The sequence below is a fragment of the Leptonychotes weddellii genome, chromosome 16 (assembly GCF_054177405.1).
Source record: "Leptonychotes weddellii isolate Sample4059 chromosome 16, ASM5417740v2, whole genome shotgun sequence".
Lineage (NCBI taxonomy): Eukaryota > Metazoa > Chordata > Mammalia > Carnivora > Phocidae > Leptonychotes > Leptonychotes weddellii.
Genome location: NC_138384.1, coordinates 41,778,321 through 41,805,449, shown reverse-complemented (window position 1 = coordinate 41,805,449; position 27,129 = coordinate 41,778,321). Strand labels below are relative to the sequence as shown.

General features: G+C 63.1%; 1 protein-coding gene across 5 annotated transcripts; it reads left to right on the top strand.

Annotated features, from left to right (window-relative positions):
* The first annotated feature begins 106 nt into the window (after nt 1-106).
* CIC (capicua transcriptional repressor) lies at nt 107-26,868 on the top strand. 5 transcript variants are annotated; one of them, XM_081806963.1, is made up of 21 exons: nt 107-250; nt 3,434-6,244; nt 18,004-18,153; nt 18,236-18,470; nt 18,552-18,681; nt 18,765-18,947; nt 19,031-19,196; nt 20,013-20,215; nt 20,298-20,523; nt 20,927-21,030; nt 21,278-22,520; nt 22,604-22,791; nt 23,165-23,286; nt 23,392-23,558; nt 23,665-23,955; nt 24,055-24,377; nt 24,668-24,918; nt 25,019-25,173; nt 25,257-25,388; nt 25,656-25,787; nt 25,872-26,868. In XM_081806963.1, the coding sequence occupies exons 2-21, from the start codon at nt 3,445-3,447 to the stop codon at nt 26,237-26,239; spliced, it is 7,569 nt and encodes a 2,522-aa protein (XP_081663089.1). In that variant the 5' UTR covers nt 107-250; nt 3,434-3,444; the 3' UTR covers nt 26,240-26,868. The 5 variants fall into 5 exon arrangements, with proteins under 5 accessions (XP_081663089.1, XP_081663090.1, XP_081663088.1 ...); XM_081806964.1 differs by lacking the exon at nt 107-250 and adding an exon at nt 886-1,036 and having other exon boundaries at nt 25,022-25,173; XM_081806962.1 differs by lacking the exon at nt 107-250 and adding an exon at nt 886-1,036.
* The last annotated feature ends 261 nt before the right edge of the window (nt 26,869-27,129 follow it).

Sequence of the window (27,129 nt, the reverse complement as noted above, 5' to 3'; positions counted from 1 at the left end):
AGGTGACATCACTCGTTCTCCTCCCCTCCCCCCCCACCCCGAACTTCCCTACTCCCGGCTACCGACAGCAACAACCACGTGGGGGAGGGGTAACAGAGTAGAACCCGGTGAGGTCATTGCACCGCCCCGGCCGCTGCTGATTGGCTGCAGGGCTTGCGGGTGGCGGTTGGCTGCTCCTCGCACCTCCCCCTCGTGCCGCTACCGCCGCCACTGAGAGGAGCCACTGGCGACGCCAGAGCCGGGAATCCGGGTGAGTCGGGGCCCTGGGTCTAAGATGCTCCCGGTGTGCAGGGAGACTTACAGGAACTGCCCTGTCCGACTTTTTCTCCTCGCCCGGGTTCTTTGGTGCTCCAGCACTCTGTCACATGGGAGTTGTAGTCTGCTTTTTACTATCGACTATGGGCCGGAGACGTAAGAAGACTACCATTCCCAGCAGGAATTGCGACTAGCCGGTCAACAAACGCTCAGGCCACGCCTCCTCAGCCTGCTTATTGGACAGCCTATTCCTTAGCCCTTCCTTCTTGCACCCCATTGGCTACTGTCCCTCACAGAGGCTGGGTTCCGGCCTAGAGTGCAGGGCGACTGGGTACTGTATTCGTCGTTCTGCACTAAGACGGCCTGCAATTGGTCAAGGCTGATGCCCATCACTTGTTGTGGGGCAGGGCCCCAGGCAGATCAGGCGGTCGTAGGCTCAGGTTGGTGTCGGTCCCAGAGGGAGGCCGGTCTTGGGCTTTGGCCCCTCCCCCTGGCGCTGCCGGGTGGGCGGGATTGGTCAAGGCGAATGTCGCTCGTCGTGGAGAGGCGGAGCCGACCAGGCTGCGGATATCTATTGGTCTAGGACGGCGCCGGTCAGCGGGGTTGTGGCCGGTGATTGGCTGGCTGCTCCAGCTGTTGCAGGTCCATTCACCATTTTGTGTGTTGGAGTAAAAAAAAAAAGGGAGAATCGAGAGGGAGAGCCGGAGGGGGGGCGGGGAGGGACCGGACCGGACCGAGCCGGGGCCACGGCCCCCCGCCCCGAAACCCCGCCGAGCCCGAGGTGAGGGGCGGGGCCAGGGCTGACACGGGCAGGGGGGATTTGGGGTGCTGGGGGCCGAGAGGGGACAGGTGGCAGGGACGGGGAGAGGGTACAGGGGGAAAAAAGGTGGGTTGGATGGTGGGAAAGGCGGATAGAGTGGATGAAGTGGTAGGGAGGAAGAGTGACAGAAAAGGGGTGACGGAGAGGGGATGGTGGGCAGAGAATGGGTAACAGGAATGGAGGGGTGACAGGACTAGATCAGGGTGACAGGGAGAGGGAGGGGACAGAGTTGGAGGGGTGACAAGGAGAGGTGATGGAGAGAAAAGGTGACAGGTCCAGAGATGGCTGACAGGGGAGTGACTGGGAGAAAGGGGTGACAGAGATAGATGAGAGTGACAAGGATGGGGTGGCTGAGGAGGGGGCCTAGGGCCTGTGAGGAGAGAGGCAGAGGTAGAGTGGTGACAGGACGAGAGAGAGAGTGGCAGAGAAGCTGGTGCCAGGAGGGCTGATGGGAGCAGAGGGCATGAGACCCTGAAGACCCAGGGCCTGGGCTTCGGGAGTTACTGCTTAGATTCTGAAGGAGGTGAGGGCCCACAGGGCCTTGGGTGGGAGTTATCCAAAGTGGGGTGGACAGGAAGAGAGTAGGCCCCAGGGGAAGGAAAAAGGCTTGGCTTCTGGGGTGAAGAGGCAGGACCAGACGGCAGGGTCCAGGGGTGCCAGGCCGTATGGTTGTAGGCCCTGGGTGGGGTATGCAAAGGTTTGTGTTTGGGCAGGATTGGGGCCGGATCTCAGTCCCCAGGACGGTGGCCCAGCGGGTCAGTGGGGAGAAGGTGGTGGCAGCTGCCCAACTCCTGGGCACTTGGATGCTTGCCCCAGTGTGAGAAGCCCCGGGCCCTACAGGCTCTGCCCGCGAGGACCCCAGGACTGGCCCAGAGAAGGAGCAGCCTGGGATTGTAGGGTCCACAGGAGGAGCAGGCCCCAAGTAGGAGAACACAGGATCAGGGGTCCTGGGGGAGCTTGCAGACTGAGTCAGGGGTGTCTCTGATTGTGTTTGGGTTATGGTCCTGGGTACCCCCACCCTCCCAGAGGCCTCCTTTTGGCCTCTCAGCTTCTCTTAGTCACTTCAGAGTAAAGTTTTTTTTCCCTTTTCTTTTCTCAGGGCAGCTTGAAAGGGGGCGGGCAGTAATGACTGTTCAGGAAGTGGGTGAGGTTGGCCTGCTGGGCTTGCCCTGCTTTCTTTGACCTTCTCCCACTTACCCCCACCTGGAGTCAGAGGGCATATTTGGGGGCCCCAGGGGGCCGGGCCAGCTCAGCCACCCTGCCAGAGGCAGCCCAGTCAGGGCGGGGGATGCGTGCAGGCCAGAAGGGGGGCTGGGCTTGCTGGTATCACGCTGGGTGCTGTGGGGGGAGGGGCAGGCTCCCATCCAGTGGGACAGCGAAACCCTGGGGTGTAGCTCCGTGTCCCACTGTGTGATGACGTGTGTGTGCCTCTGTGTGTGTTTTTGTGCGCGTGCGTGTGCTCATGCACGGCCCCGTGGCAGCACTGGGTATAAGCTCTTGCCCCAGACGTGCCCCTGCCTGCTCCCTGCCAGGATCTGGGGAGATGGCTATACCTGGCAGGCCTGGGGTGCAGAGCAAGAGTGGGCAGCCGTCCCTCAGGACTTTCAGCTGCCCACTCCTTCCCACAATGTCTGGCCATGTCAGGCGGCCCAGAGGGGGTGGGGGTGGGGGTGGAGAGAGGCTCACATCACAGCCCAGTCACCTCCTTTTCTGTGACTGTGTTCCTGTGCATGTGTGTGTATGAGTGTGTGTGCTCTCTGGACAGTGACAGTGCAAGGAAGCGTGCCCTCTGGATCATGTGACAGGCGGCACACTGAAATGGTTAGGAGCACAGACTCTGGAGCGGCCAGATTGCCTGGGTTCAGACCCTAGCGCTGCCATTTCCTAGCTGGATGAATTTGAACAAAGTTGCTTGAGCTCTCTGTGCCTCAGTTTCCTCAAGTAGGGCTGTTGGTCGCACCTGCCTCTTAGGGCCGTCGTCAGGATAAAATGGGTTAATAAAATCAAGTTCGGCCCACAGTTTGGCACCAAGTGCGTGCTCCACAGGCGTGAACTGTTACTGCCTTTTTGTGTCCCCTCGGGCAGTTGCACTCACCTGCTGTGGCCTGTGTAGAGGGAACAGATCTGTGTCAGTGGCCCCAGGGAGCCAGAGTATATAACTCAGGGGACATGGGTGCCAGTGTGTCTGGGTGCCGGTCCGGGGCTCCCATGAGTTGAGGACAGCCAGGAAAGAGCCTTCAGGTATCATGGAGCTGAGGCGGTGGCCTCGGCAAGTGGCAAGTCTTGGGGGACACTGGCTGTGGTGGGGGAGGTTCATGAGTTGCTCCCGATGATCCCTGTCTGCCCTCCCACCTGCAGGTGGACAAAAGATGAAGCCAATGAAGAAGGCATGTGTCGGCCTCCCGGGTTCTGGCAGTGGTGGCAAGTCCCCACCGGCCACTCGGGCCAAGGCCCTGAGACGGCGAGGGGCTGGGGAGGGCGACAAGCCGGAGGAGGAAGACGAAATGGTGCAGCAGCAGCCGCCGCCGCCTCCGGGGCCAGAAGAGGCTGAGGAGGGTGAGGAGGAGGAGTCCGAGCGGGGCCCTGGGGCTGAGGGGCTGCTCCCGGAGCTGCCCCCTGACGACCCGGCGGCCCCAGGCCCCGCTGAGGACCCCAAGGTGGAGGGGGAGGCGAGCCGCTGGGAGCCGTCACTCAGCCGTAAGACGGCCACGTTCAAGTCTCGAGCGCCCAAGAAGAAGTATGTGGAGGAGCATGGAGCTGGCAGCGGTAGCAGTGGGCCAGCCGGGGCCCCTGAAGAGCGGGCACGGACCCCTGAGGAGGCCAGCGCCCTGGGTGTCCCTCCACGGCCACCCACCTCCACCCGTTCCTCTTCCACCGACACGGCCAGCGAGCACTCAGCCGACCTGGAGGATGAGGCAGCCGAGGCTTGTGGGCCCGGCCCCTGGCCCCCAAGTGGCACCAGCGGCGGCTATGACCTGCGGCAGCTGAGGTCCCAGCGGGTGCTGGCTCGGCGTGGAGACGGCCTCTTCCTGCCGGCCGTGGTGCGCCAGGTGCGCCGAAGCCAGGATCTGGGGGTGCAGTTCCCCGGGGACCGGGCCCTGACGTTCTACGAGGGGGCCCCCGGCGGCGGTGTCGATGTGGTTTTGGACGCCACGCCGCCGCCGGGGGCCCTGGCGGTGGGCACAGCTGTCTGTACCTGCGTGGAGCCCGGCGTGGCTGCCTACCGTGAGGGTGTGGTGGTGGAGGTGGCCACCAAGCCCGCTGCCTACAAGGTCCGCCTGAGCCCCGGCCCCACCTCCCAGCCGGGCCCGCCGGCCACCCCACCGCAGCCCCCGCAGCTGCCACACCGTGAGCCTGAGGAGGCCGTGTGGGTGGCCCGCTCCAGCTTGCGCCTGCTGCGGCCCCCGTGGGAACCCGAGGCCCTGCCAAGGAAGCCCCCTGGGGGCCCCGAGGAGGAGCAGGCTGAGCCGGGGGGCGCCCTGCCCCCCTGCCCTGCCGCCCTGGACCCCAAGCAGCCTGAGGATGCGGAGGTGTCGAAGATCAGCTTTGGTGGCAACCTGGGGACTTGCGAGGAGGGCGAGGAGAAGCACCCGCCGGCCCTGGGCACCCCGGCCCTGCTCCCACTGCCCCCGCCCCAGCTCCTGTCGCCCCCGCCCAAGTCCCCAGCTTTCGCAGGCCCCGGCCGCCCTGGCGAGCAGCCGTCGCCCTGCCAGGAGGGGAGCCAGGGCGGGAGCCGGAGCAGCAGCGTGGCCTCTCTGGAGAAGGGGGCTGCGCCCGCCCGGGCCCGCACGCCGCTGACAGCCGCCCAGCAGAAGTATAAGAAGGGGGATGTGGTCTGCACGCCCAATGGAATCCGCAAGAAATTCAATGGCAAGCAGTGGCGCCGGCTGTGCTCCCGAGACGGCTGCATGAAGGAGTCGCAGCGGCGGGGCTACTGCTCGCGCCACCTGTCCATGCGAACCAAGGAGATGGAGGGCCTGGCGGACAGTGGCCCCGGTGGGGCCGGGCGGCCGGCAGGCGTGGCGGCACGTGAGGGCAGCACCGAGTTTGACTGGGGTGACGAAACCTCGCGGGACAGTGAGGCCAGCAGCGTGGCGGCCCGCGGGGACTCGCGCCCACGCCTGGTGGCTCCTGCTGACCTGTCGCGCTTTGAGTTCGACGAGTGTGAGGCGGCCGTGATGCTGGTGTCGTTGGGCAGCTCTCGCTCTGGCACGCCCTCCTTCTCTCCCGTGTCCACGCAGTCGCCCTTCTCACCGGCCCCCTCGCCCTCCCCCTCGCCGCTCTTTGGCTTCCGCCCCGCCAACTTCAGCCCCATCAACGCCTCACCAGTCATCCAGCGCACTGCCGTTCGCAGCCGCCACCTGAGCGCCAGCACCCCAAAGGGGGGCGTGCTGACACCACCGGACCTGGGCCCCCACCCACCGCCGCCTGCCCCCAGAGAGCGCCACTCTTCTGGCATCCTACCCACCTTCCAGACCAACCTGACCTTCACCGTGCCCATCAGCCCCGGGCGGAGGAAGACAGAGCTGCTGCCCCACCCGGGGGCTTTGGGGGCGCCTGGTGCGGGGGGCGGGGGAGCCACCCCGGACTTCCCCAAGAGCGACAGCCTAGACTCCGGCGTGGACTCGGTGTCCCACACGCCTACACCCTCCACACCGGCTGGCTTCCGGGCCGTGTCACCCGCCGTGCCCTTCTCCCGATCCCGCCAGCCCTCGCCGTTGCTGCTCTTGCCCCCGCCTGCTGGCCTGACCTCGGACCCTGGGCCCTCTGTGCGCCGGGTTCCTGCTGTGCAGCGGGACTCACCCGTCATTGTTCGCAACCCCGACGTGCCGCTGCCCTCCAAATTCCCTGGGGAGGTGAGCACTGCAGGCGAGGCACGGGCAGCAGGACCTGGGCGGGGCTGCCGAGAGACCCCGGTGCCCCCTGGGGTGGCCAGTGGGAAGCCTGGCCTGCCCCCACCTCTGCCAGCCCCCGTGCCCATCACCGTGCCTCCAGCCGCGCCGACTGCCGTGGCCCAGCCGATGCCCACCTTCGGCCTGGCTTCTTCACCCTTCCAGCCGGTGGCCTTCCACCCCTCACCTGCTGCCCTATTGCCCGTCCTGGTGCCCAGCAGCTACACCAGCCATCCTGCCCCCAAAAAGGAAGTCATCATGGGCCGACCTGGGACAGGTAAGAGATGGTGGAATGGCTGGGTGAGGGCTCATTTGGGACGGGGCCGCTTGCAAACTGGCTCTCGAGAGAGGTGAAGCTCCCCACCTTGGGAGGGGCTCAAGGGGAGATTAGCCTCCCCTCTGCATAGATGTTTCAGCGGGAATTCACATGCCAGGCAAGGGACTGGACTTGGAAGGCTCAGTGCAGTGTTTCCAGAGGTCTCCTGTTGGGAATGCACCCTCAAGCGCTCTATCAGTCAGCAGACCTTTCCTGAGCTTCGGGAGCCAGGCCCCCACCATCCTGATGGGGTAACAGAGGAACAGAGTTGATAATCGTGATGACAGCCGCTGTGTTTGGAGGGCCAGTGGGGGCATCACCATGATAATAAGCATCGTGTGAGTTACCTCGTGGAGGTACTGTACGGGGCCTGTTCTCAGCCCTTTGGAAATACCCGCTCATTTCGTCTTCACGAACCTAACAGGCGGGGGCTACGATTATGTTCATTTAAAGATTTTATTTATTTATTTGTGAGAGAGAGAATGAAAGACAGAGAGCATGAGAGGGAGGAGGGTCAGAGGGAGAAGCAGACCCCCTGCTGAGCAGGGAGCCCGATGCGGGACTCGATCCAGGGACTCCAGGATCATGACCTGAGCCGAAGGCAGACGCTTAACCGACTGAGCCACCCAGGCGCCCGATTATGTTCATTTAAAGGCGACTGAGGCCAGGTTAGTAACTTGCCCTGGGTCCTACGGCTAGTAAATCCTGGAGCCGGCCTGCAAAGTCAGGCAGGCTGGCTCGTCCCCGCTGGGCCACAGTGCCGGGTCGCAGATGGGAAGATGGAGGCTCCAACAGCGCCTTCTGCCTCGGGGTGGCAGGATCAGGACTGGAGCGCTCACCTCACGCCTGTGCCCAGTAAATACCGCAGGTGCAGTCAGTGCCGTGGAGGGGAGCTGGGGGTGTGCTGGGCAGGCCTCCAGGTGTGAAATCCAGCCTGGCTGCCCTCAGGAAAGGGCGTGTAAGCCAAGAGTTGAAGGATGAGTTGGAACCAGCAACCCTGGGCTGGAAGAGCCTCCTAGGAGGCCAGAAGGAGCACAGCTGAGGGAAGCTGTTATGTCCAGAGGGCTGAGGCCGGAGGCCGGGAGAGCCAGAGGCCAGGCCAGGTTGGGCCTTGTCAGAGCGACTGTCAGGGAGGGTGACCAGTCACCAGCCCCTTCCCTAGCACCTTCTTCTTCTTTATTTCTTAATCCACTGTTGACTGAGTGCCCTGACTCTTTGCTAGTTGGTGCTGAGGACACAGCCCTACCCTCACAGGGCTCACAGTCCTGGGATAGACAGATCTGTCCCCAGACAGTGAGCATCCGGAGCGGTCAGGGCTGGGATGGGGAAAGCCCAGGAGGCGGGGGGCGGCGGGGGGGGGGGAGTCAGGGAGGGCTTCTTGGAGCAGGGGCCAGGGTCTCTAAAGTGAGATGTGCAGGGTGTGCAGAAAGCGGGCCTGGGTAGGCTGGCGGGAGGGCCGTCAGGCGGAGGGAAGAGCTTGGGCAAAGGCCTCGAGGCCAAAGTAGGTAGTTGAAGGAAGTGGAATCGGCAAAATCAAGGGCTCTAGATGGGCGAGTGTGGGAATGTGCGGCTGTATTGATGAGCAAGGGTCAGATCCCTGAGGGCCCTCAGGAGACTTGGGAACTTTATCTTGAGGGCATTAGGGAGCCATGGAAGGCTTTGAGCTGATCTGACCCGCACTTGTACTGTGGAGGGTGAGTTCCCGTGCCTGAGACCAGAGACAGGGAGGCCAGGGAGGAAGGAGACTGGATCTCAGGAGGTGGGGATCTGGGTGGGAGCTGGGACTGGGGCAGAGACTGTGGCAGGAGGGAGCCCAGGCCCTGACCTTACGGAGCTCCAGCCCAGATCCAGGGCACAGGGACACAGGGGCTGTGCTTGCCCCTCAGACTTATATGCTGAGGTTGTGAGTTGTGTTTTTTGCCCTGCCCCCAGCATTTTTTACACTTGTTAGTGTAGTTGATAGGAGCAAAATTCCACAGAGAGGGGCACAGCAGGGATTTCTGTCCTTAGCCAGATGAAGAAAGTGAAGCAGAAAGACTCCATCGAGAACTATCCTCCTCTGCCCCCACCCCACATGCCTACAGCCCCCGACATTGCCTTCATAGCATTGTGTCACGTGACCATCACTGCTGGCGCTTGGAGGGGGATGGCACCAATGCAGGTGACCCGAGGCCTACCAGGGCTGACCCAACAGGGGTACCTGCCACGATTTTCCTGATGAGGAAAAGCGACAGAAGAAGAGTTCTGATTGAGGTCACCCAGCCAGGGAGGGTCAGGACTGGGCCTTGAACCAGGTCTCCCAATCTCCAGATCCTGGGTCTCTCACTGCCAGAAGCTACAGCAGTCCTCGTTTCCGGAGCACCACCCATGTGTGTGCGCGGTACGCGGCTCTGTAAGGGCCGCCTTAGCGTTTACTCACCGAATCCTCACAACACCCTAGGAGGCCAGCACCATTAGGATTTCCAGTGTTCAGAGCGGGAAACCGCTCCCCAAGAGGTTAAGTGACTTGCCCAAAGTCACCCAGCTAGGAAGAGGGAGAGCCAGGATTTGAACCCAGGCTGTCTAGCTCCAGAGCCCAGGCCCTTAAGTACTCTCGATAACAATGATAACAATAATAGTAACCCGTCTTTTATTAAGCATTTACCACGTGCCCAGCCCCAGGTGTGGGGCCCTCTCATGGAATCCACCTGATGCTATGCAATAGGGATTACCAGCCCCGGTTTGGGGGGTGGAGGGGTGGGGCCTGAAGTTCGGGGAAGGGAGGCTGCAGGCTGTCTGGTCGTCAGAACTTGTCCGGTGCCTGTCCTGGCGGTTCTGAGCAACGCCTCCCTAACAACACCCATGCTGAGGTATCCAGGCTGCCCTCAGGTTCCCAGCCAGCAGGTCCTTTTGTTCTTGTCCCAGAGGCCTCCCCAAGCCCTTGGGAGGCAGGCACCCTGGGGCCTTCTGCCTCTGAGGCCCAGGTAGGGCAGATCCTGCCCAGTGGCATAGTGAGGCCGTGGTCCTGTCCCTTTCTGCCCACTCATGGCAAGGCCTGACCCTCACTCAGGGCAGCAGGTGTGAGGGGGCGGCCTGGGACAGCTTGCCTGCTCCTGCCCCCCGCCAGGCATTTGCTTCCGCTGGGGGACGTGCTGGGGCAGGCGGCCGGCATTCTCCACATTCTGTGCATGGCCAGGCCAGCCAGCTGCCACTGCCACCTCCCTCTGACTCTTCCCGCCTGCTCCCCAGGAGAGGAAGCTGCCCCAGGGCCTGCAGCCCCAGCCCAGGAGGCCAGATGTCTCAGCCCCATTCCTGGCACGGCCTCCTTTCCAGCTCCCAGCTTCCGCCTGGCTTCCCTGTGCTGACAGGCAGTGCCCCCTCTCCGGGGCCTCGGTCTGCCTGCCTTTGAGCCACTGTGTGTCTCTCTGTTTCTCCCTTGGGTCCCTACATCTGTCTGTCTAGGTCTCTATTTCTGGGCCTGAGTCTCTCTCTCTGGACTTACGTCTCTCTCTCTCTGTCTGCCTCTCTATACCTTTCTTGGTTTGTCCCTCCCTAGACATCAGTCCTTGTCTGAGCTTTCATCCCACCTTTCTTCTGTTTTGGCCCCCTATCTTGGGATCCCGTGTCTCTGGGCCTTCCCTGGCCCTCCTCCCCCTCCTCAGACAGACTTGCTGCCCGCCTCCTAGCCCCTCACCTCCACCTTGTGCACATCAGGTGCTCCATCCCTTTGAATCAGTGGACAGTTGCTAAGCACTAGGTCCCTCACTCCCCTTCTTGGGGAGTGGTGGGAGGTTGTACAGGCCTGGGAGCCCCTTCCTGTTCCTTGACAAATTAACTGCCCACCACTGTCCCTGAAACGTCCTGAGAGGTGTCAGAAGCCATCTACATCCAAGCACCTGTTCCCAAGTCAGGCAGGAAGGCGGGGGCTGCATGGGCAAAGCTAGGAGATCCGGCTGTAGGGGAACAACAGGAAGGCAGCTCCTGTGCCCACCCACCTGCTAGAGGGCACGACCCAGGTCACCCCAACTACCCCCTCAATGCCTTGCAGGAGACACATTTGGTGCCAGCTCCATGTAATGGAGTCCCACATGTAGTAGGACCTCAGAGACCATGCTTGGCCAGGTGGGGAAAATAAGGCCCAAAGAGGGGCCTAGGTTCTCCTGACTCCCCAAATCCAGATTCTGCCCACCAGAGTTCCTGTTTTGTCTCAAACGGTGAACCCCTTCCCCCCCGCCAGAAGTCCCTCCTCATCTCTCCCAGGCCCAGGCTGAGCAGCCCTGGGGGAAGTGGGTGGGCAAGGCAGACTGGAAGCAGGCACAGGCAAGGATGAGCAGAAGGAGGTACAGAGTGTGGGGAAGCCAGAGGACAGAGACAACTCTGGCTCGATGCAGGGTGATGAGGGAGGTACAGGTATGCTTCTTAGTGGAAGTGACATTTGAGCTGAAGCATGAGGAATGAGTGGATTTCAGGAGAGTGAAAGAAAGGGGTGTTCCTGGCCGAGGCAGCCATAGGAACAAAGGCCAGGAGGGGTCAAAGTGCATGACCTCTCAGTGGCTTAGTGGAAGCTGGAGCTGACACTAGAGCCCAGGATTGGCAGAAGCGTGCCAAGGAGCACAGTTCTAGCCAAGCCAGCTTGAATGCCGGTGGGTGAAGAGGCAAAAGTTTAGAGCAGGAGAGGGAAAAGGTTAGATTTGGATGTCAGAGATCTCTGGAGACTCTCCTGGAGAGGGAGGAGGCCTAGGCTGGGAAGAAGAGGATGACCTGCCCAGGAGAGAAAAGAGAAGGGCCGTTTTTGAGGTAGCGGGAGTCAGTCTTAGGGACTTCGCGGAAGAGACCCCAGCACCAGGAGCTGCAAGGGGTCAGGCTGCCTCCTGGCGGCGGCGGCGGCGGCGGCGGCGCGGCGGCGCCGGGCGGGCGCATGCGCGGGGCGGGGGGGTGCGGCCCGGAGCCCCCGGCGCCCGGGCATTAATGGCTCCATTAGTGGCCGGGAGGGAGGCGCATTAGCGGCGGCGACGGCGTCTGGCTCCCATTACCACCGGCGGCAGCGGCTGCACCGCAGGCGGCTGGACCCTAGCCCGCCGCGCCGCCTCCTCCGCCCGCACCCCGTCCCCTGTTCCCGCTCCCCACGGGGGCCTGGGTCAGGGAACCCCCGTCTCCCTGTTTCCGCAGAAAAGCTGTGTGTGAGGCCAGGCAGACCTGGGTTCAAATCCCGACCGTGCCACCTCCAGATTGCAAGAACCTATCCCCCTCTGAACCTTTTTCTTGCGAAGCAGCCGGGGAAACAGGGTGCACCCGGGGCTTTGCAGATCCGGACCGGTACCCTGAGGGCCGCGCCCAGCCCCGGTCCGCACCGAGGGGCGCGGATTCCCGCGCCCCAGGGGTAGGCCCTGAGCGTCGGGCCTCCGTCTTTCCCATTGGCCGCCTACGCGCCTCCCGACGCTGATTGGCTGAGACCACCCCCCACGCCGTTGCGCCATTAACCCTTAAGCGGCCGCGCCCTCGGGCTGGGTGGGGGGGCCCCCCCGCAGACAGCTCGGGTGCCAGCTGGCCCGTGCCCCGCCGAGGCCCGCGTGGGTGTCAGGCCGGCCGGGCGCCCGCCCGCCCTCCCAGCACAAAGCGGCTTTGTGGGGCCCGCCGGGGGCTGGCTGGGGGCCAGGCGGCGAGTGGAAAATCTCGTGAGCGCGGGGAGGGTTGGAGAACGCAGGGCGGCGCCCCCTCCTCCGCCCGGGTTGGGCGCCTCCCTCCCTCCGCGCCGACCAGCCCTCTCAAGCCCGGGTGCCTGTACACTCCCCCACCCCCCCGCCCGTTTCCACCCCCAAACCCACATGCCCCCTCCTCCGTCCTATCCCGTCCGTCTCCCAATCCCTGGGGACCCTCCCCCACACCTCTCGGCTGCCTCTTTCGCTCCTAGTCCCCCTGCCTACCCCAGCCCCACTCACACTGACTCACCCCGGCGCTATTTTTAGGCCCCCATCCCTCCCGAGCCTCACAGCCCAATCCTGGGCTCGTTCCCCAGGCAACCCTGGCCGTCGCCGACGCCGCCCGGGGTGGGTGGGTGTGTATGTGGAGAGCGGGTGAGGGGAGCTGGGGACACCGGGGTGGTGAGCCAAGGCGGGGACCCGGGCCTGTAGAGCTGGGTGGGGAGCCGCGGGCGACAGGGGCGCGGTGCCTCTTGGGCTCAATAAATGGGCCCGTGAGTTCAGAGTGTGTCTGCCTGTCCCTCAGTCTGTCAGCATCCCTGGCTGTACGCCCCAGGCCTCTGGGCAGGCCTCAGCCTGTGCCACCCTGGGTGGCAGCTGGTGTCTCTGTCTGGGCTCCCTGTCCCCGGGCTGGGGGTGGGGTAGTGCTTCGGGGGATGTTTGGCGCCAAACCTTTTGTGGAATTGGCGATGGGGTGGTGCAGGGGGTGGCTGCACCACAGTTCTGTCGGGTACCTACCTGCCTTGAGTGCAGGGTGGGGTTGCACCACCTCTCAGATGGGACTGGGGCCCTGGTTTGGGAAACCCCCTCAGCCTTTTCCAATCAGGGAGGCCCCAGTTAGGGTTGAGGATGGCTGGAGAGATGGAGCTGTCTGGGGTTAGGACCTGCTCCCTCTTCTCCACTTCTAATCACCCCCACCCAGGGTTGCTCCACTCTGAACAATGGAAGCTAAGTATAGGGCTGGCCCGGTGCCCAGGGCAGGGGGGCCCTTCCTGCCCGGATTCCGGCCCCTCCCTGCCAGGCTGGGTCCCCACTTGGCTGTACCCTACCCTGTAAGGGGCCTCTTCCCATCCCTCCTATGTGGGCACTGTGTCTTCTACCAGATGTGCAACCCTCCCAGATGTGTGGGGCCCTCTTTCCCTGCTGTGCCAGGCCTAGCTCTTTTCTCACCCTACAGAAGTCGGGGGGCTGGGGGCAATGTTGCTCCGAGCTCTGTCCTGGGCTGCATTGTAGTAGGGAAGGGGTTAACTTGCCAGTAGGTGACTCACCGGAGGGGAGAGGAGGGGGCAGTGGTGGGGAGATAGCGGGCCACATTGATTTCAGCCTTGATTTCTGCCTCACATTGCAGTCCCTGGGGCAGTGAGGTAATGGAGGGTCTGAGTCTGGGGCTGCATAGGGAGGAGGGGGCAGTCACCTAATAGCCCCTCCAGTGGCCCCCTCCAGGCTCACAGCCAAGTGTCTGGCCCTGCAGTCTCTGGAGGTCAGAGGGCTATGGACCTTCCCTTCCCCTCTGGGCCCAGATTACAGGTTTCTGTCCCCTTTCCATGCCTTCGGCTCTGTCAGTGGATGGAATAGGCTGGGAAAGGGATTTGTTTGTGCTTGTCATTGACTCCACCTGTGTAGGAGCCCACTCTTTGTCCATCTGGGCTTGTGCAACCTTTAAAACCTGCCCGGGTGTGACCCCAGGCCTCTGCCTCTACTGGATGTGACCCCAGGGCCCATCTTGGGTGATCCAAGGCCTCTGCCTCTCTCCCTGGTGGGCCCCAGACCTTTGCATGTGTCTCTGTGTGTGCTCTCTGGCCTTTCTGTAGTTCTTTCTGTATCACTGTCTGACCATATTCCTGGACGTCTGGGAGTGTCTGCCTGGGTCCACCCCGAGGTTAAATTTTCAGTAGTGGAAAGAGCAGCTGAGTTGGAGCACTGGGCTGTTACGTTCTGGAGGCATGATCTTGCACAATTTATTCAGTTTCTCTGAGTCTCCTTTTCTCATCTGAACAATGGGCATAATAAAGTATACCTCCCTAAGTGGTTGTGAGGATTCAATGAGCAGTAGAATACATACAAGCTCCCAGCATGCTGAAGCCCCAGTGTTTGTTTCCTTTCTTCCTCCTGGCCCCTTTCTGGAAGGGGTGACTCCCAGCCTAGAGTGGTAAGGCCAGCCCACAGTGGTGCTCTGTGGCCCCCCCGCCCCCCACCACCTTACACTGTGAGGTAGAGGGTCCCAGGTGGCTGCTAAGTGTCAGGCCAGTGAATGGCCATGGCGCTCTGTATTCCTGGGGGGCCAGGGTACTGAAGGAGTGCTCACTGGGGTAAGCTTACATAGTGTGCAGGGGTCAGTACAATGGCATCTGTAAGAGTTAGCCTGTGTTGGGGATGGGAGGTGCCAGGAAGGCCCCATGAGAGTGTGTGAAGATGGAAGAGTGTGTGTGGTTGTGTGGGAGGGATGTGGGGTGTGTGTGTGTGTGTGTGATGGACAAGCAGCGGTTGTGATGAGATGTGTGAGATAATGCTGCCTGTTTGATATGTTGTTTGTATGATGATTCATGTGGGCTGGCAATGAGAATATGCGTTGGTGAAGCATGTATGACAAGGCGTGCATGAAATGGGTGATGTGGAGGATGGGTGAGAACGAGTGTGTATGATGATGGGTGGGGAGTGATGGACCAGGAGTGTGGGAGGTAGTACATACATGTGAGCAGGTGTTCAAGGTGTGTGACTTCGTGTGTGACAGTGTGAGTGTAAGGCCAAGGGTACATGTGACCGTGGGGTGTGTGTGAAATAATGGGTGTGGCAGGAAAAGTGTCTGTGAGAGGGGTGTGTGTGTGTGTGTGAGTGTGTGTGGTGGGGGAAGAGTCTGCTGGCGTGAGTTGGTGAGGGCTCGGGGTGGCTCGCGTAGCCCTACCGCGCAGTTCGTCTGCCCTGCCGAGCCGTGCGCGCTCAGGCGGGCGTGAGGGAGGTGGGCCAAGCCGCGCGTGAGCGTGTTCCTCGCGTGGACTGGACACACGTAGCAGCACACACAACCCCGAGGCCTCCGCAGCGCGGTGCCGCGAACCGCCCCTCTGGCTCGCTGCCTTTACTGCAGTGCGCCCTCCCTGCCACCCTCCTCCCGCGGTCCCGCCCCGGGCCGGCTTGGGGCCAACCGGAGCCCGCCCCGCCCTTCCCTTATTTGCATATGACTGACGTTCCCCCGGGGCGGCCAATGGGGGCGGGCGCGGCGGGGCCTGACCCGCGCGCGGCGGCGGCAGCCAATGGACTCACGCGCGGGGGGCCGGGCTTGCGCGGAAGGCCGCGGGGGAAGCGGGGAAGGGGCGGGGGGAGGTGCGGCGGGGGGAGGGGAGCGCGTAGTAGTGGCGGGGCGGGGAGGCGGCGGTGGCTCTGCGCGGGGCTCGCTCGGAGCGCACGGACGCACGCACGCTGGTCCGTCTGCCCGCCCGGAGCCGAAGGTCGACCCGGCGCTGAGCCGCGGGCCCGGAGCCCGGAAAGGCGGGGCGGCGGCACCGGCAGCCGGGGCGCGCGGGGCCAGAGCCGTTACCCGCCGGAGCTGCGAGGGAGGGAGGGAGCGAGCCAGCGAGAGGAGAAGGGAGGGGGCCGCCCCCGCGCACGCGCGCCGCGCCCCGCCCCGCCTGCCCCGCCCGCCGGGCACCGCGCGGGAGGAGGGAGAGGGAGGGGGCGGCGCCGATGGCCCCAGTGCCGCGCGCCCCGTGACGGCCCCCGCGCGCGCCGGGGGGCGGGGCGGGGCCGGCGCGCTCTGACCTCCCCCGCCCCCCGGGCGGCGGGAGGCAGGCGGCGCTGTGCGCAGGCGCGCCCGGCAGAGACCCCCCCCCGAGTGGGGCGGCCGGAGGGGGGCGGCGGGGGGGGGGCATGCGGCGACGGCCTCCAGCTCCCCCCGGGCCCGAGCGGCGACGGCCGAGGAGCCGGCGGCGGGCGGAGTGGCGGCGGCCGCTGAGGAGGCGCGAGCCCCGGCCGGGCCCCCCCGCGCCGGACCATGTACTCAGCCCACAGGCCCCTTGTGCCCGCGTCCGGCGCGGCCTCCCGTGGCCTCGGCATGTTCGGTCAGTAGTGCCTGGGCCCTGGGACTGCAGGGGTCAAGGTGTCGGGGTGCTAAGTGCGGCGTAATGGTGTTAGGGGTATAGTATGAGAGTGATAGAGGCGGAGTACAGAGGTGACGGGAAAGTTACAGAGCTCAGCTGGGCCAAGCGGTTAGTGACGGCAGGTGGGAGTGTAGCGGGAGTGATGGGAGAGAGGCGAGGGGAGTAGCTAGGGACAGCTGTGGTGTTTGGGTGATGGGGTGGCACGGTCCGTTGTCATTGGAGGTGAGGGGTGCAGAGTAACTGGCTTGGGAGCATGGATTAGGATAGGGGCAGCATGAAACCTGCTGGCCTTAGGTGTGGAAGAGAGGGGGAAGGGAGCGTGATCGAAGAGTGGGGCTAAGAACAGGGCTTGAGAAGTGAGCGAGGCGCTGCTTGCTTAGAACAGAGTGATGGGCTGGAGTGTATGTGGTGTGCTAGGCAGAGACGGAGGGACCCAAGAACCTGGACGGGAGTGCACTGAGGAGGACCTGAGGAGGGGCAGGACCAAAGGACTCTTCCCCCATTGTCTGCTGGTCCCCCTTCTTCCCCACCCAGCAGATGAGAGGCCCGGTGGGTAAGATCTTGGTGAAGAGAGGGACAGGTCTAGATCCTTGGAGTTGGAGGGCCGAGCAGGCTTTTGCGGTCCCCAGTGTCCCAGGGATCAGGGACAGGGTCCTCAGAGCGTCTTGAGACCCCCTCCGGTGCTGGCTTCCTTATCCTTCTTCTGTTGATTTGATGTCTACTTTTTCTTTTGTCAGCCCTTTGCAGAATCAGGTCTCGAGGCCAATGTCTCCTATAGAGCTGTCTTAGTCCAGGCTTTTGAGGGCATAGAGGGGTCACCCCAGGTCAGATTGATCTGGCTCAGGGGGAGGCTTGGAATGATGGAGACCAAGGCTAGGGCGTTTCCCTTCTCTCTTCATCGTCTTCCCTCGCAGGGGCCTCCTCAGCTGGTTCCACTTCCCCCAGGGAGCCAGCAGTGAGAGGGCAGCCCACTCCTAGGCTAGGCCTGCCCCAGGAGTCCTGCCAGGGATGGGTCCCAGCCCAGGGCTTACCCTGCTACCCCCCAGGTCCTGGGGCAGAAGGTTGGACCCCTGGGACTGGCCCCCTGGGAGGGAAGTGCCTTCCTGTGCATATTCTTAAGAAAACACCTGACACTTTTGTCTTCCTTGGGCATAGACTTGTAACAGTTCTCTTGTCTGTCCCATTGTCTGTGCCTTTTCTTCCAAGGAGTTTACCACACCCTCCCCTTTTTGGGCAAGGGGCCTGGATACTGCACCCAGGATAAGTTCAGAGGTTGAGAGGGAGCGGGGCTGGGAGACCACTTCGTGGGCAGTAGATTCTCTTAGGGGGCCGGGGGAGACGCTGGAGCCACCTGTGCCCAGCCCAGGAAAGGCGGGTCTGGCTCCTTGGGGTTTGTGGTACAGGGAGGGAGGCAAGGAGAAAGACTTAAGACCCCACATCCTGTGGGTAATGGAGAGGGAAGAGAAGGGGAAACCAAGCCATGGTCTCCTCAAGAGAGAGAAAGGGAGTGCGAGGTGAAGATGAGGGGCCATGTCAGATAGCAACCTGGGTGCTGGAAATGTGGCATGACTGGGGAGGGTTCCTAGCCCTGCTGAGGTCTTGGGGCCTTGGGAGTATGAGATGGCAGTCGAACATGGCCTGGTTTGTGACAGGAGCCAGTCATTCCTCTGGCCTGGTCCCTGGTGGCAGGGCTGGTAGCAGTGGGGGAGGGAATGGGGCGTGAGGCCTATTTCCCTTCCCAGCTTCTGTTTTCTTTTGTATAAACCTCGAAATCTTTCAGGGAGGAGTTTTTCCTGAGTGATGTTGTACGCACAAGCCCACGAGGCTCTGGGATAGTGGAAGGGGGTGTGAAGGAGGCGTGGAGCCACCTCATCCAGGGTGGAAAAGAGCTTGAGTTGGGGGTCAAGGCCAGGGTCTCCTGCTGCACAGCTTAGCTGGCTTCTTCCCACAGTGTGGACGAATGTGGAACCTCGCTCTGTTGCCGTGTTCCCCTGGCACTCCTTAGTCCCCTTTCTGGCCCCCAGCCAGCCCGACCCCTCTGTGCAGCCAAGTGAGGCCCAGCAACCTGCCAGCCACCCAGTGGCCTCCACCCAGAGCAAAGGTGAGGAGTGGGGGGCCACGGAAGGCATGGGGATAGGGTCCAAGCAGCCCAAGAGCCCTCTGACCTGCCTCTCTGCCCCCAGAACCTGCTGAGTCCGCGGCTGTCGCTCACGAGCAGCCACCAGGTGGGACAGGGAATGCTGATCCCGGGCGGCCCCCTGGAGCCACCTGCCCTGAGAGCCCAGGGCCTGGACCCCCCCACACTTTGGGGGTGGTGGAACCTGGAAAGGGTCCCCCTCCCACCACTGAGGAGGAGGCCCCTGGCCCTCCAGGAGAGCCCCGACTGGACAGCGAGACGGAGAGTGACCATGATGATGCGTGAGTGCCATGAGGTTTGGGACCGGGCGGGCGGGGGGAGCAGAGATGTGGCCCTCACTGTCCCTGCCACTCCCACCACAGATTCCTCTCCATCATGTCTCCTGAGATCCAGTTGCCCCTGCCACCCGGGAAACGCCGGACCCAGTCCCTCAGTGCCCTGCCAAAGGAACGAGACTCCTCGTCGGAGAAGGATGGACGCAGCCCCAACAAGGTGCCTCATCTCTACTTGTCCCCAGCTCACCCTCTGGCTGCCCAAGCCTGTCTCCTGGTTTTAACCGTCCCACTGTGCTGTAGCGGGAGAAGGACCATATCCGGCGGCCCATGAACGCCTTCATGATCTTCAGCAAGCGGCACCGGGCCCTGGTCCACCAGCGTCACCCCAACCAGGACAACCGGACCGTCAGCAAGATCCTGGGCGAGTGGTGGTATGCCCTGGGGCCCAAGGAGAAGCAGAAGTACCATGACCTGGCTTTCCAGGTAATGCCTCTTCCTCTTGGTTCCTCCCCAGCTTCCTCTGGTGGGGTGGGTGAGTGAAGGGTCCCTCCTCTCTCTCCTGCCAGGTGAAAGAGGCCCACTTTAAGGCCCACCCAGACTGGAAGTGGTGCAACAAGGACCGGAAGAAGTCCAGCTCAGAGGCCAAGCCCACGAGCCTGGGGCTGGCAGGCGGGCACAAGGAGACTCGGGAGCGGAGCATGTCAGAGACAGGGACTGCCGCTGCCCCTGGAGGTTGGTCGGCTCCTTGGTTGACTCGTCCTGCCCCCACCCTCCCTGAGAGGTGCCAGCTACCCCCTTGTTTGCTCAGCCCCTGCCCCAGAAGCCTTTGTCTGTCCTCTCATTTCATTTGAGGACCCTTAGCCATAAAGGAACTGGCAGTTGTCTTGTATGAAGAAGCCAGGGAGGTCTAGACAGACAGAGTTTCCAGGCAGTCATTTTGTTACCGGTTGTCATTTGCTGAGCATTTACTACATGCTGGGTACGAAGAGGAGTATAGCCTCTACTTTTGAAAGCTGTACCCCCATTTTCCAAATGAGGAGACTAAGACTCAGGCAAAATCGCTTGTCGGAAGTTATAGAAGACTAGTAAATGGTAGAGCCAGAGCTTAAACCCCAGCTTGGGTGGTATCCAGAATCATAGTTGGAAGCCCCTCAGTGGCTGCTTCTACTGACAGTGTCTCGCGTGCATAGCGCTTTTCTGAGGCACTTTTTTGGAGTGATCTGTGGGTATGGGCCTGCAATTTTCTGAAGGTGGGGTTGCTTCCTCTCTGAGATAGAGGGATGGAGACTCAGGCCCATGGTTATTAGCTAGCAAGCACCACACTACCTGTTTTCAGCTTTTCATACTCAAGAAGGCCTGCCTCCCGGGGAGCAGTCCATTAGGAAATGCTGGGCTGGTGGCTGGCATCTCTTCTGCCAGGTAGCCCGGGAGTTTCAAACTTCCTTTTGCTTCTCCAGTATGTAGACATATCTGTAGATGTTTTGGCCGATCTAGGTGCTGCTAAGGGGCTTCTTGACTCCGTGACACCTCTCTCCTTACATTCTGCAGTGTCCTCGGAGCTCCTGTCCGTCGCAGCCCAGACCCTCTTGAGCTCGGATACCAAGGCTCCGGGGAGCGGCTCCTGTGGGACAGAGCGTCTGCATGCAGTGGGGGGACCTGGCTCGGCCCGGCCCCGAGCCTTCTCCCACAGTGGGGTCCACAGCCTGGATGGTGGGGAAGTAGATAGCCAGGCACTACAGGAACTGACTCAGGTCCGGGGGCAGGGGAGATGGGCAGGGAGGGCTGCCCCAAGGTGATGGCCCCAGCTGAACTCTCCCGGTACCTGCCCTGCAGATGGTGTCTGGCCCTGCATCCTATTCTGGTCCAAAGCCTTCCACCCAATATGGGGCTCCAGGCCCCTTCTCAGCCTCCAGTGAGGGAGGTGCCCTGGCGGCTAGTGGGCGACCCCCGCTGCTGCCCACCCGGGCCTCCCGTTCCCAGCGTGCAGCCAGTGAGGACATGACCAGTGACGAGGAACGCATGGTCATCTGCGAGGAGGAGGGAGACGATGATGTCATTGGTGAGCAGTTGCAGGGCCCAGAATCCTGCCCGGAGAGCAGTAGGCTAAGGTTTGGGGGGGTGGGCAAAGATTTGATCTAGGCCTCAGGCTCTTCTTGTTTTGCATGTTTGTTTAGGATTGCAAGCATGTTCAGCTCAGGCCCTACTGAGTAAACCCAGCCCTGCCTTTGGGAAGCTTCTGGCCAGGCACAGGGCCACGGATGGCCAGGCCATGGGGCACAGTGTTAGGTGGTAGTACGTGCATGCTTTTAGGTTCCCCTGGGCAGGTGGGCGCACCCTAGGCTGCGTTCTTGGATAACAGTTACTGCTGGCTTAGGGGGCTGAGGCCAGAGCCTGGGCTCCGTGCTGTCCCTCCCGGGCACTCCTGCACCCAGCCCTTTTGCCAATACCATTCGCTCCCTCAGCTGACGACGGCTTCGGCGCCACTGACATTGACCTCAAGTGCAAGGAGCGGGTGACTGACAGCGAGAGCGGAGATAGCTCTGGGGAGGACCCAGAGGGCAGCAAGGTGAGACCTGGGGAATTGGCGGTGTCTGGTAATGGTTCTAGGAAGGGGAGATACCTGTTCTTGTGCGCATTGCCACAGAGGAAGATGAAGGCCCAAAAAGGGCAAGCTACTCGCCCCATGGCGAATTGGGTCACAGCCTGGATGAATTGAGGCCTTTAGCTGGCCTCACTGCCAGGCAGGACAGGGATGGGCAGGATGTGCGTATCCAGGCTCCCTTGATGTGGTTGCGTCTCCTCCTTCCACCTAGGGCTTTGGCCGGAAGGTGTTCTCGCCTGTGATTCGTTCCTCTTTTACCCACTGCCGCCCACCGCTGGACCCTGAGCCCCCAGGGCCCCCGGATCCACCACCTCCAGCCTTTGGCAAAGGCTACGGGCCCACCCCATCCTCCTCCTCCTCGTCGTCCTCACCTGCCTCCTCCTCAGCCTCTGCCGCCACCTCCTTCCCCCTGGGCTCAGGGACCTTCAAGGCCCAGGAGTCAGGTCAGGGCAGCACGGCAGGCCCACTACGGCCCCCACCTCCTGGGCCTGGGGGTCCAGTGACACCTTCCAAGGCCACCCGGTTCCTCCCAACGGATCCTGCCGCCTTCCGGCGCAAGAGACCTGAAAGTGTGGGAGGCCTGGAGCCACCGGGCCCCTCTGTCATTGCGGCACCTCCTGGCGGGGGAGGAAGTGTCCTGCAGACGCTGGTCCTGCCCCCAAATAAGGAGGAACGGGAAGGCGGCGGAACCCGCATGCCCTCGGCCCCAGCCCCATCACTGGCCTATGGGGCCCCAGCAGCCCCCCTGTCCCGCCCAGCTGCTACCATGGTCACCAACGTGGTGCGGCCTGTCAGTAGCACTCCTGTGCCCATCGCCTCTAAGCCCTTCCCCACCGCTGGCCGGGCTGAGGCATCTCCAAATGACGCAGCAGGTGCCAGGACTGAGCCGGTCACAGGGTCCCGGGCGCCTGGGAGCTCCCCGCTGGGCGTAAGCTTAGTGTATTCGGACAAGAAGTCGGCAGCAGCCACCTCGCCGGCCCCGCATCTGGTGGCTGGGCCCCTCCTGGGCACTGTGGGGAAGGCCCCTGCCACAGTCACCAACCTGCTGGTGGGCACACCTGGTTATGGGGCCCCGGCGCCCCCTGCTGTTCAGTTCATAGCCCAGGGGGCCCCTGGCAGTGGGGCCGCTACAGGCTCAGGAGCAGGTGCTGGGAGTGGCCCCAATGGGCCAGTGCCCCTGGGCATCCTGCAGCCGGGTGCCTTGGGCAAGGCTGGGGGAATCACCCAGGTGCAGTACATCCTGCCCACGCTGCCCCAGCAGCTTCAGGTGGCACCTGCCCCAGCACCAGCCCCTGGGACCAAGGCAGCAGCTCCTGGTGGCCCCGCACCCACCACCAGCATCCGTTTCACCCTCCCACCGGGCACCTCCACCAACGGCAAAGTTCTGGCGGCCACCGCACCCACTCCTGGCATCCCCATCCTGCAATCCGTACCCTCCGCCCCGCCCCCCAAAGGTGAGGTCTGGGCTCAGCGGTGAGGGAGGGGGGCCCCAGGCCCCTTGTGGCTCTCTGACAACTTCTCCTCTTTCCACTTGCAGCCCAATCGGTTTCTCCTGTGCAGGCCCCACCCCCGGGCGGCTCAGCCCAGCTGCTACCTGGGAAGGTCCTGGTGCCCCTGGCGGCCCCTAGCATGTCGGTGCGGGGCGGAGGGGCTGGCCAGCCACTGCCCCTGGTGAGCCCGCCGTTCTCGGTACCTGTGCAGAATGGGGCCCAGCCACCCAGCAAGGTAAGGGCATCCTGGTTCCACCTGTTCCCCGTGCCCTCCCCTCCTGGGTGTTGGTTTCTGTGCCATGGTTTCTGCCTGCTTTTCCTTTGGTCTCTTGTGCTTTTTTTCCTTTTTATCTTTCTGGAACCCTGTCTCTAGGACTGTGTCTTTCTGTGTACTTCGATGTCTGCACGTGTCTCGATTCTTCTCTCAGCGTCTGCACCTTGCTCCTTTGTGTGAAACACGCCTTGCTGTTTTCTTTGTTTTGTTCTGTCTTGATTTCAAATTTTGTGTTCCCTGTCTTCGCTGAGACCCACCTTCCTAGGTCTGGGTCTGTCCCTGCTCCAGCCTGAGTCCCCAGCTCACCCCAGCCTGTGGGTGCCCTTGCCCACAGATCATCCAGCTGACTCCGGTGCCCGTGAGCACACCCAGCGGCCTGGTGCCGCCCCTCAGCCCAGCCACGCTCTCCGGACCCACCTCGCAGCCTCAGAAGGTCCTGCTACCCTCCTCCACCAGGTAATGGTAGCTGAGCCCACACCTGGAGGCCAGCCCAGAGAAGGGCCTGGGGGTGGGGCGGTGGGCAGCTCACCTCACTCTTCCCCCTTCCTCTCCCTGCGGCAGAATCACCTACGTGCAGTCGGCGGGTGGGCACGCGTTGCCCCTGGGCACCAGCCCTACGTCCAGCCAGGCTGGAACAGTCACCTCGTATGGGCCCACGAGCTCGGTAGCCCTAGGCTTCACCTCACTGGGGCCCAGCGGACCCGCCTTTGTGCAGCCACTGCTTTCAGGTGAGGGGCAGTGTGGCAGGCAGAGCTGGGGACCCAGGGTGGTGCAGAGGTGGCCCAGGCCCTAATTGGGGCCCCTGCCTCTCTTCCTCTGTCTCCATCCCTGCAGGCCAAGCCCCGCTGCTGGCTCCTGGCCAGGTGGGCGTGTCACCCGTGCCCAGTCCCCAGCTGCCGCCCACCTGCACGGCCCCCGGAGGTCCCGTCATCACGGCGTTTTACCCTGGCAGCCCTGCACCCACTTCCTCAGCACCCCTGGCCCAGCCATCCCAGGCGCCCCCAGGCCTGGTCTACACCGTGGCCACTAGCACCACCCCACCTGCTGCCACCATCCTGCCCAAGGGCCCACCAGCTCCTGCCACTGCCACTCCGGCCCCCACCAGCCCTTTCCCTAATGCCACAGGTGGGTGTTGGGCCATCCCAGGGTGGGGTGAGTTGGGAGACCCAGGAGAAGGGCTCCAGACAGGCCTGGCTCAGCAAATGCTCTTCTCTCCACCAATAGGCTCCATGACCTACAGCTTAGTGGCCCCCAAGGCCCAGCGGCCCACCCCCAAGGCCCCCCAGAAAGTGAAGGCGGCCATCGCCAGCATTCCCGTGGGTTCGTTTGAGGCAGGTGCCCCTGGGCGGTCAGGCCCTGCAGCCCGGCAGCCCTTGGAGCCTGGCCCGGCCCGGGAGCCCCCTACCCCCGAGTCTGAGCTTGAGGGGCAGCCTACGACACCGGCTCCTCCACCGCCCCCAGAGACCTGGGCTCCCACAGCCCGGAGCAGCCCCCCGCCGCCCCCACCTGCTGAGGAGCGAACAAGCACCAAGGGCCCTGAGGCCATGGTGAGTGCACAGCAGGCCCGGGGGCTCCCGTTGCTGCCTGGCTCTGTGCGTCAGTCCACCGTCTGTTTTTCTGCTCCATCCCTTTTCCCTGCACACCTGTCTGACCTGTATCCTTGTTTGTGGGGGTCGGGGGGAGGTTCTTCTGTCCCTTTTGCTTGTCTGTATGACCGGGTCTTCTCCAAGACTCTACACCTGGGGCAGTCAGCATCCATCTCTTTGTTGTTCTGGGTTTTGCACCAGTGAGTCTGAACCCAGTGTCCTCCGTCTCCCTGCCATCCCTACTACCCCAGGCCAGCAAATTCCCCAGCTCATCTTCAGACTGGCGAGTCCCTGGGCTGGGTCTGGAGAGCCGGGGGGAGCCTCCCACTCCTCCCAGCCCAGCACCAGCTCCAGCCCCGGCCCCTGGCGGCGGTGGCGGCAGCGAGGGCAGCAGCGGGAGGGCAGCTGGGGACACCCCTGAGCGCAAGGAGGCCGCTGGTACCGGCAAGAAGGTGAAGGTGCGGCCCCCGCCCCTGAAGAAGACCTTTGACTCTGTGGACAAGTGAGCATGGGCTGGGGTCCGCGGCAGCGTGTGCGGGGCTGGCAGGAGAGGGGGGCAGCTGCAGTCCGGGACGGGGGAGGTGACCCTGCCGGCTCTCCAGCAGGGTCCTGTCGGAGGTGGACTTCGAAGAGCGCTTTGCCGAGCTGCCCGAGTTCCGGCCTGAGGAGGTGCTGCCCTCGCCGACCCTGCAGTCTCTGGCCACCTCGCCCCGGGCCATCCTGGGCTCCTACCGCAAGAAGAGGAAGAACTCCACCGGTAGGCGAGTGTGGGGCACCCGGGGAAGGCAGGGGACAGACTGGGGCCGCCTCCGCTGAGCCTGCTTGCTTTTGTTGGACCAGACCTGGACTCAGCCCCCGAGGACCCCACCTCGCCCAAGCGCAAGATGAGGAGACGCTCCAGTTGCAGCTCCGAGCCCAACACCCCTAAGAGTGCCAAGTGCGAGGGGGATATCTTCACCTTTGACCGCACAGGTGCCGGCGCCGAGGCAGGCGGAGCTGTGGGGACCCGGGAGCGGGGTTACAGATGAGAGGTGGGATGGCAGGTCAGGGATGGGAGGGTGGGGTCTGGAGCCCGACAGGGTCCGGAGACAGGTGCCCTCTCGGAACTCTGCTGTGGAATAGAATTCGGTGAGGGCTGGGTGGACGCTTCAGGCGGGGGTTGGGGGCGGGGGCGGGGGTGGGGGCGGGGGTGGGGGCAGGCTGCAGGCCCCTTGACCGTGGCGCCTGCGCTGCTCCCAGGTACAGAAGCCGAGGACGTGCTCGGGGAGCTGGAGTACGAGAAGGTGCCATACTCCTCATTGCGGCGCACCCTGGACCAGCGCCGGGCCCTGGTCATGCAGCTCTTCCAGGACCATGGCTTTTTCCCATCAGGTGAACCTAGCTCAGCGTCTTCGGGGGGCACTTGGAGAGGACCTGCCTGCTCCTCTCATCCTCCTCTCATCCTTCTGTCCCCAGCCCAGGCCACGGCAGCCTTCCAGGCCCGCTACGCAGACATCTTCCCCTCCAAGGTCTGTCTGCAGTTGAAGATCCGCGAGGTGCGCCAGAAGATCATGCAGGCGGCCACTCCCACGGAGCAGCCCCCTGGAGCCGAGGCCCCCCTCCCCGGACCGCCCCCCACTGGCACTGCTGCTGCCCCTGTCCCCACTCCCAGCCCTGCTGGGGGCCCTGACCCCACCTCACCTGGCTCGGACTCTGGCACAGCTCCGGCTGCCCCGCCACTGCCCCCACCTCCAGAGCCGGGTCCCGGACAGCCTGGCTGGGAGGGCCCCCCCCAGCCCTCCCCCCCACCCCCCGGCCCCTCCCCAGCTGCCACAGGCAGGTGAGGGGTCCGAGAAGATCCCAGGACCCACAGTACCCCCCTCAGGACATGGACAGTATGTAGGTGGCAGGAATGGGGGGGGCAGGATGGTTACGTCCTCCCCACTAAAAGCCATTTCGTCCTTTCTAGTTTGGGGCGGAATGAGGCCTGCTCCTCTTGTCTATCTCCCCTCCCCCCACAGCTTTCTCCCTGTGATGGGGGGCAGCTGAGGGGAAGCAGGGGCACAGTCTCCCTCCACCGAGCCCCTGTATATAACCTGGAGTGTGTTACCTTCAGACCTTTTCACTTGTACTTTATGCAAAATGGCTCATGTGAGGGCTACAAGCTGGAGGGTAGTGCGGGCCTTGGGCCACAGGGAGGTGCCTGTGGAGTAGGGGGGAGTTCATGCACCCCTTTTTTCCCCAGAGGGGCTGGACTCAGGTTAGTTTGGGGTGGGGGCTCCTGCACTTTGCCACAGGCATGGGGAGGGTTCTCTCCCCACCCCCTCTGCCCTCCCAACTTGGGTTGTACTTTCTAAGAAGGTGATTCCCCCTACCCTTGTCCCTGTCCCCAGAACAAAACATGTTGATCATGTGCAATATTTCTTACTGTGCCGAGAAGCCGAAATGACCGAAATTAAAGCTGTTTAACACACCTGTGTGGCTGCCCACTCTAGAGGGAGAAGGGGTGTGGGTGTGCTGGTCCTGTCCCCAGATGGGCAAGGAGCTATACACTAGCTATATGCTCCCCCCCCACCTCACTGGGGGGAGCAATTCCAGGACCCACCCTCCCGACACTGCGGGCGGAGGACCCGGGCTCACCGTGGACCGAGCAGCCTCTCTCCAGCCCTGGTGCTTGGGGCTCACTATGCCTACTCTCCTTCACAGCCATCCAACAGGAGGGCGTTAGGGGAAG

Bases quoted from the DNA above. Each gene is read 5' to 3' on its own strand.
- CIC (XM_081806963.1), top strand. From the start codon at position 3,445: ATGAAGCCAATGAAGAAGGCATGTGTCGGCCTCCCGGGTTCTGGCAGT. The intron at 22,792-23,164 runs GTAAGGGCATCC...CCTTGCCCACAG, and splicing joins GGGCCCAGCCACCCAGCAAG to ATCATCCAGCTGACTCCGGT. The intron at 25,174-25,256 runs GTAGGCGAGTGT...TTGTTGGACCAG, and splicing joins GAAGAGGAAGAACTCCACCG to ACCTGGACTCAGCCCCCGAG.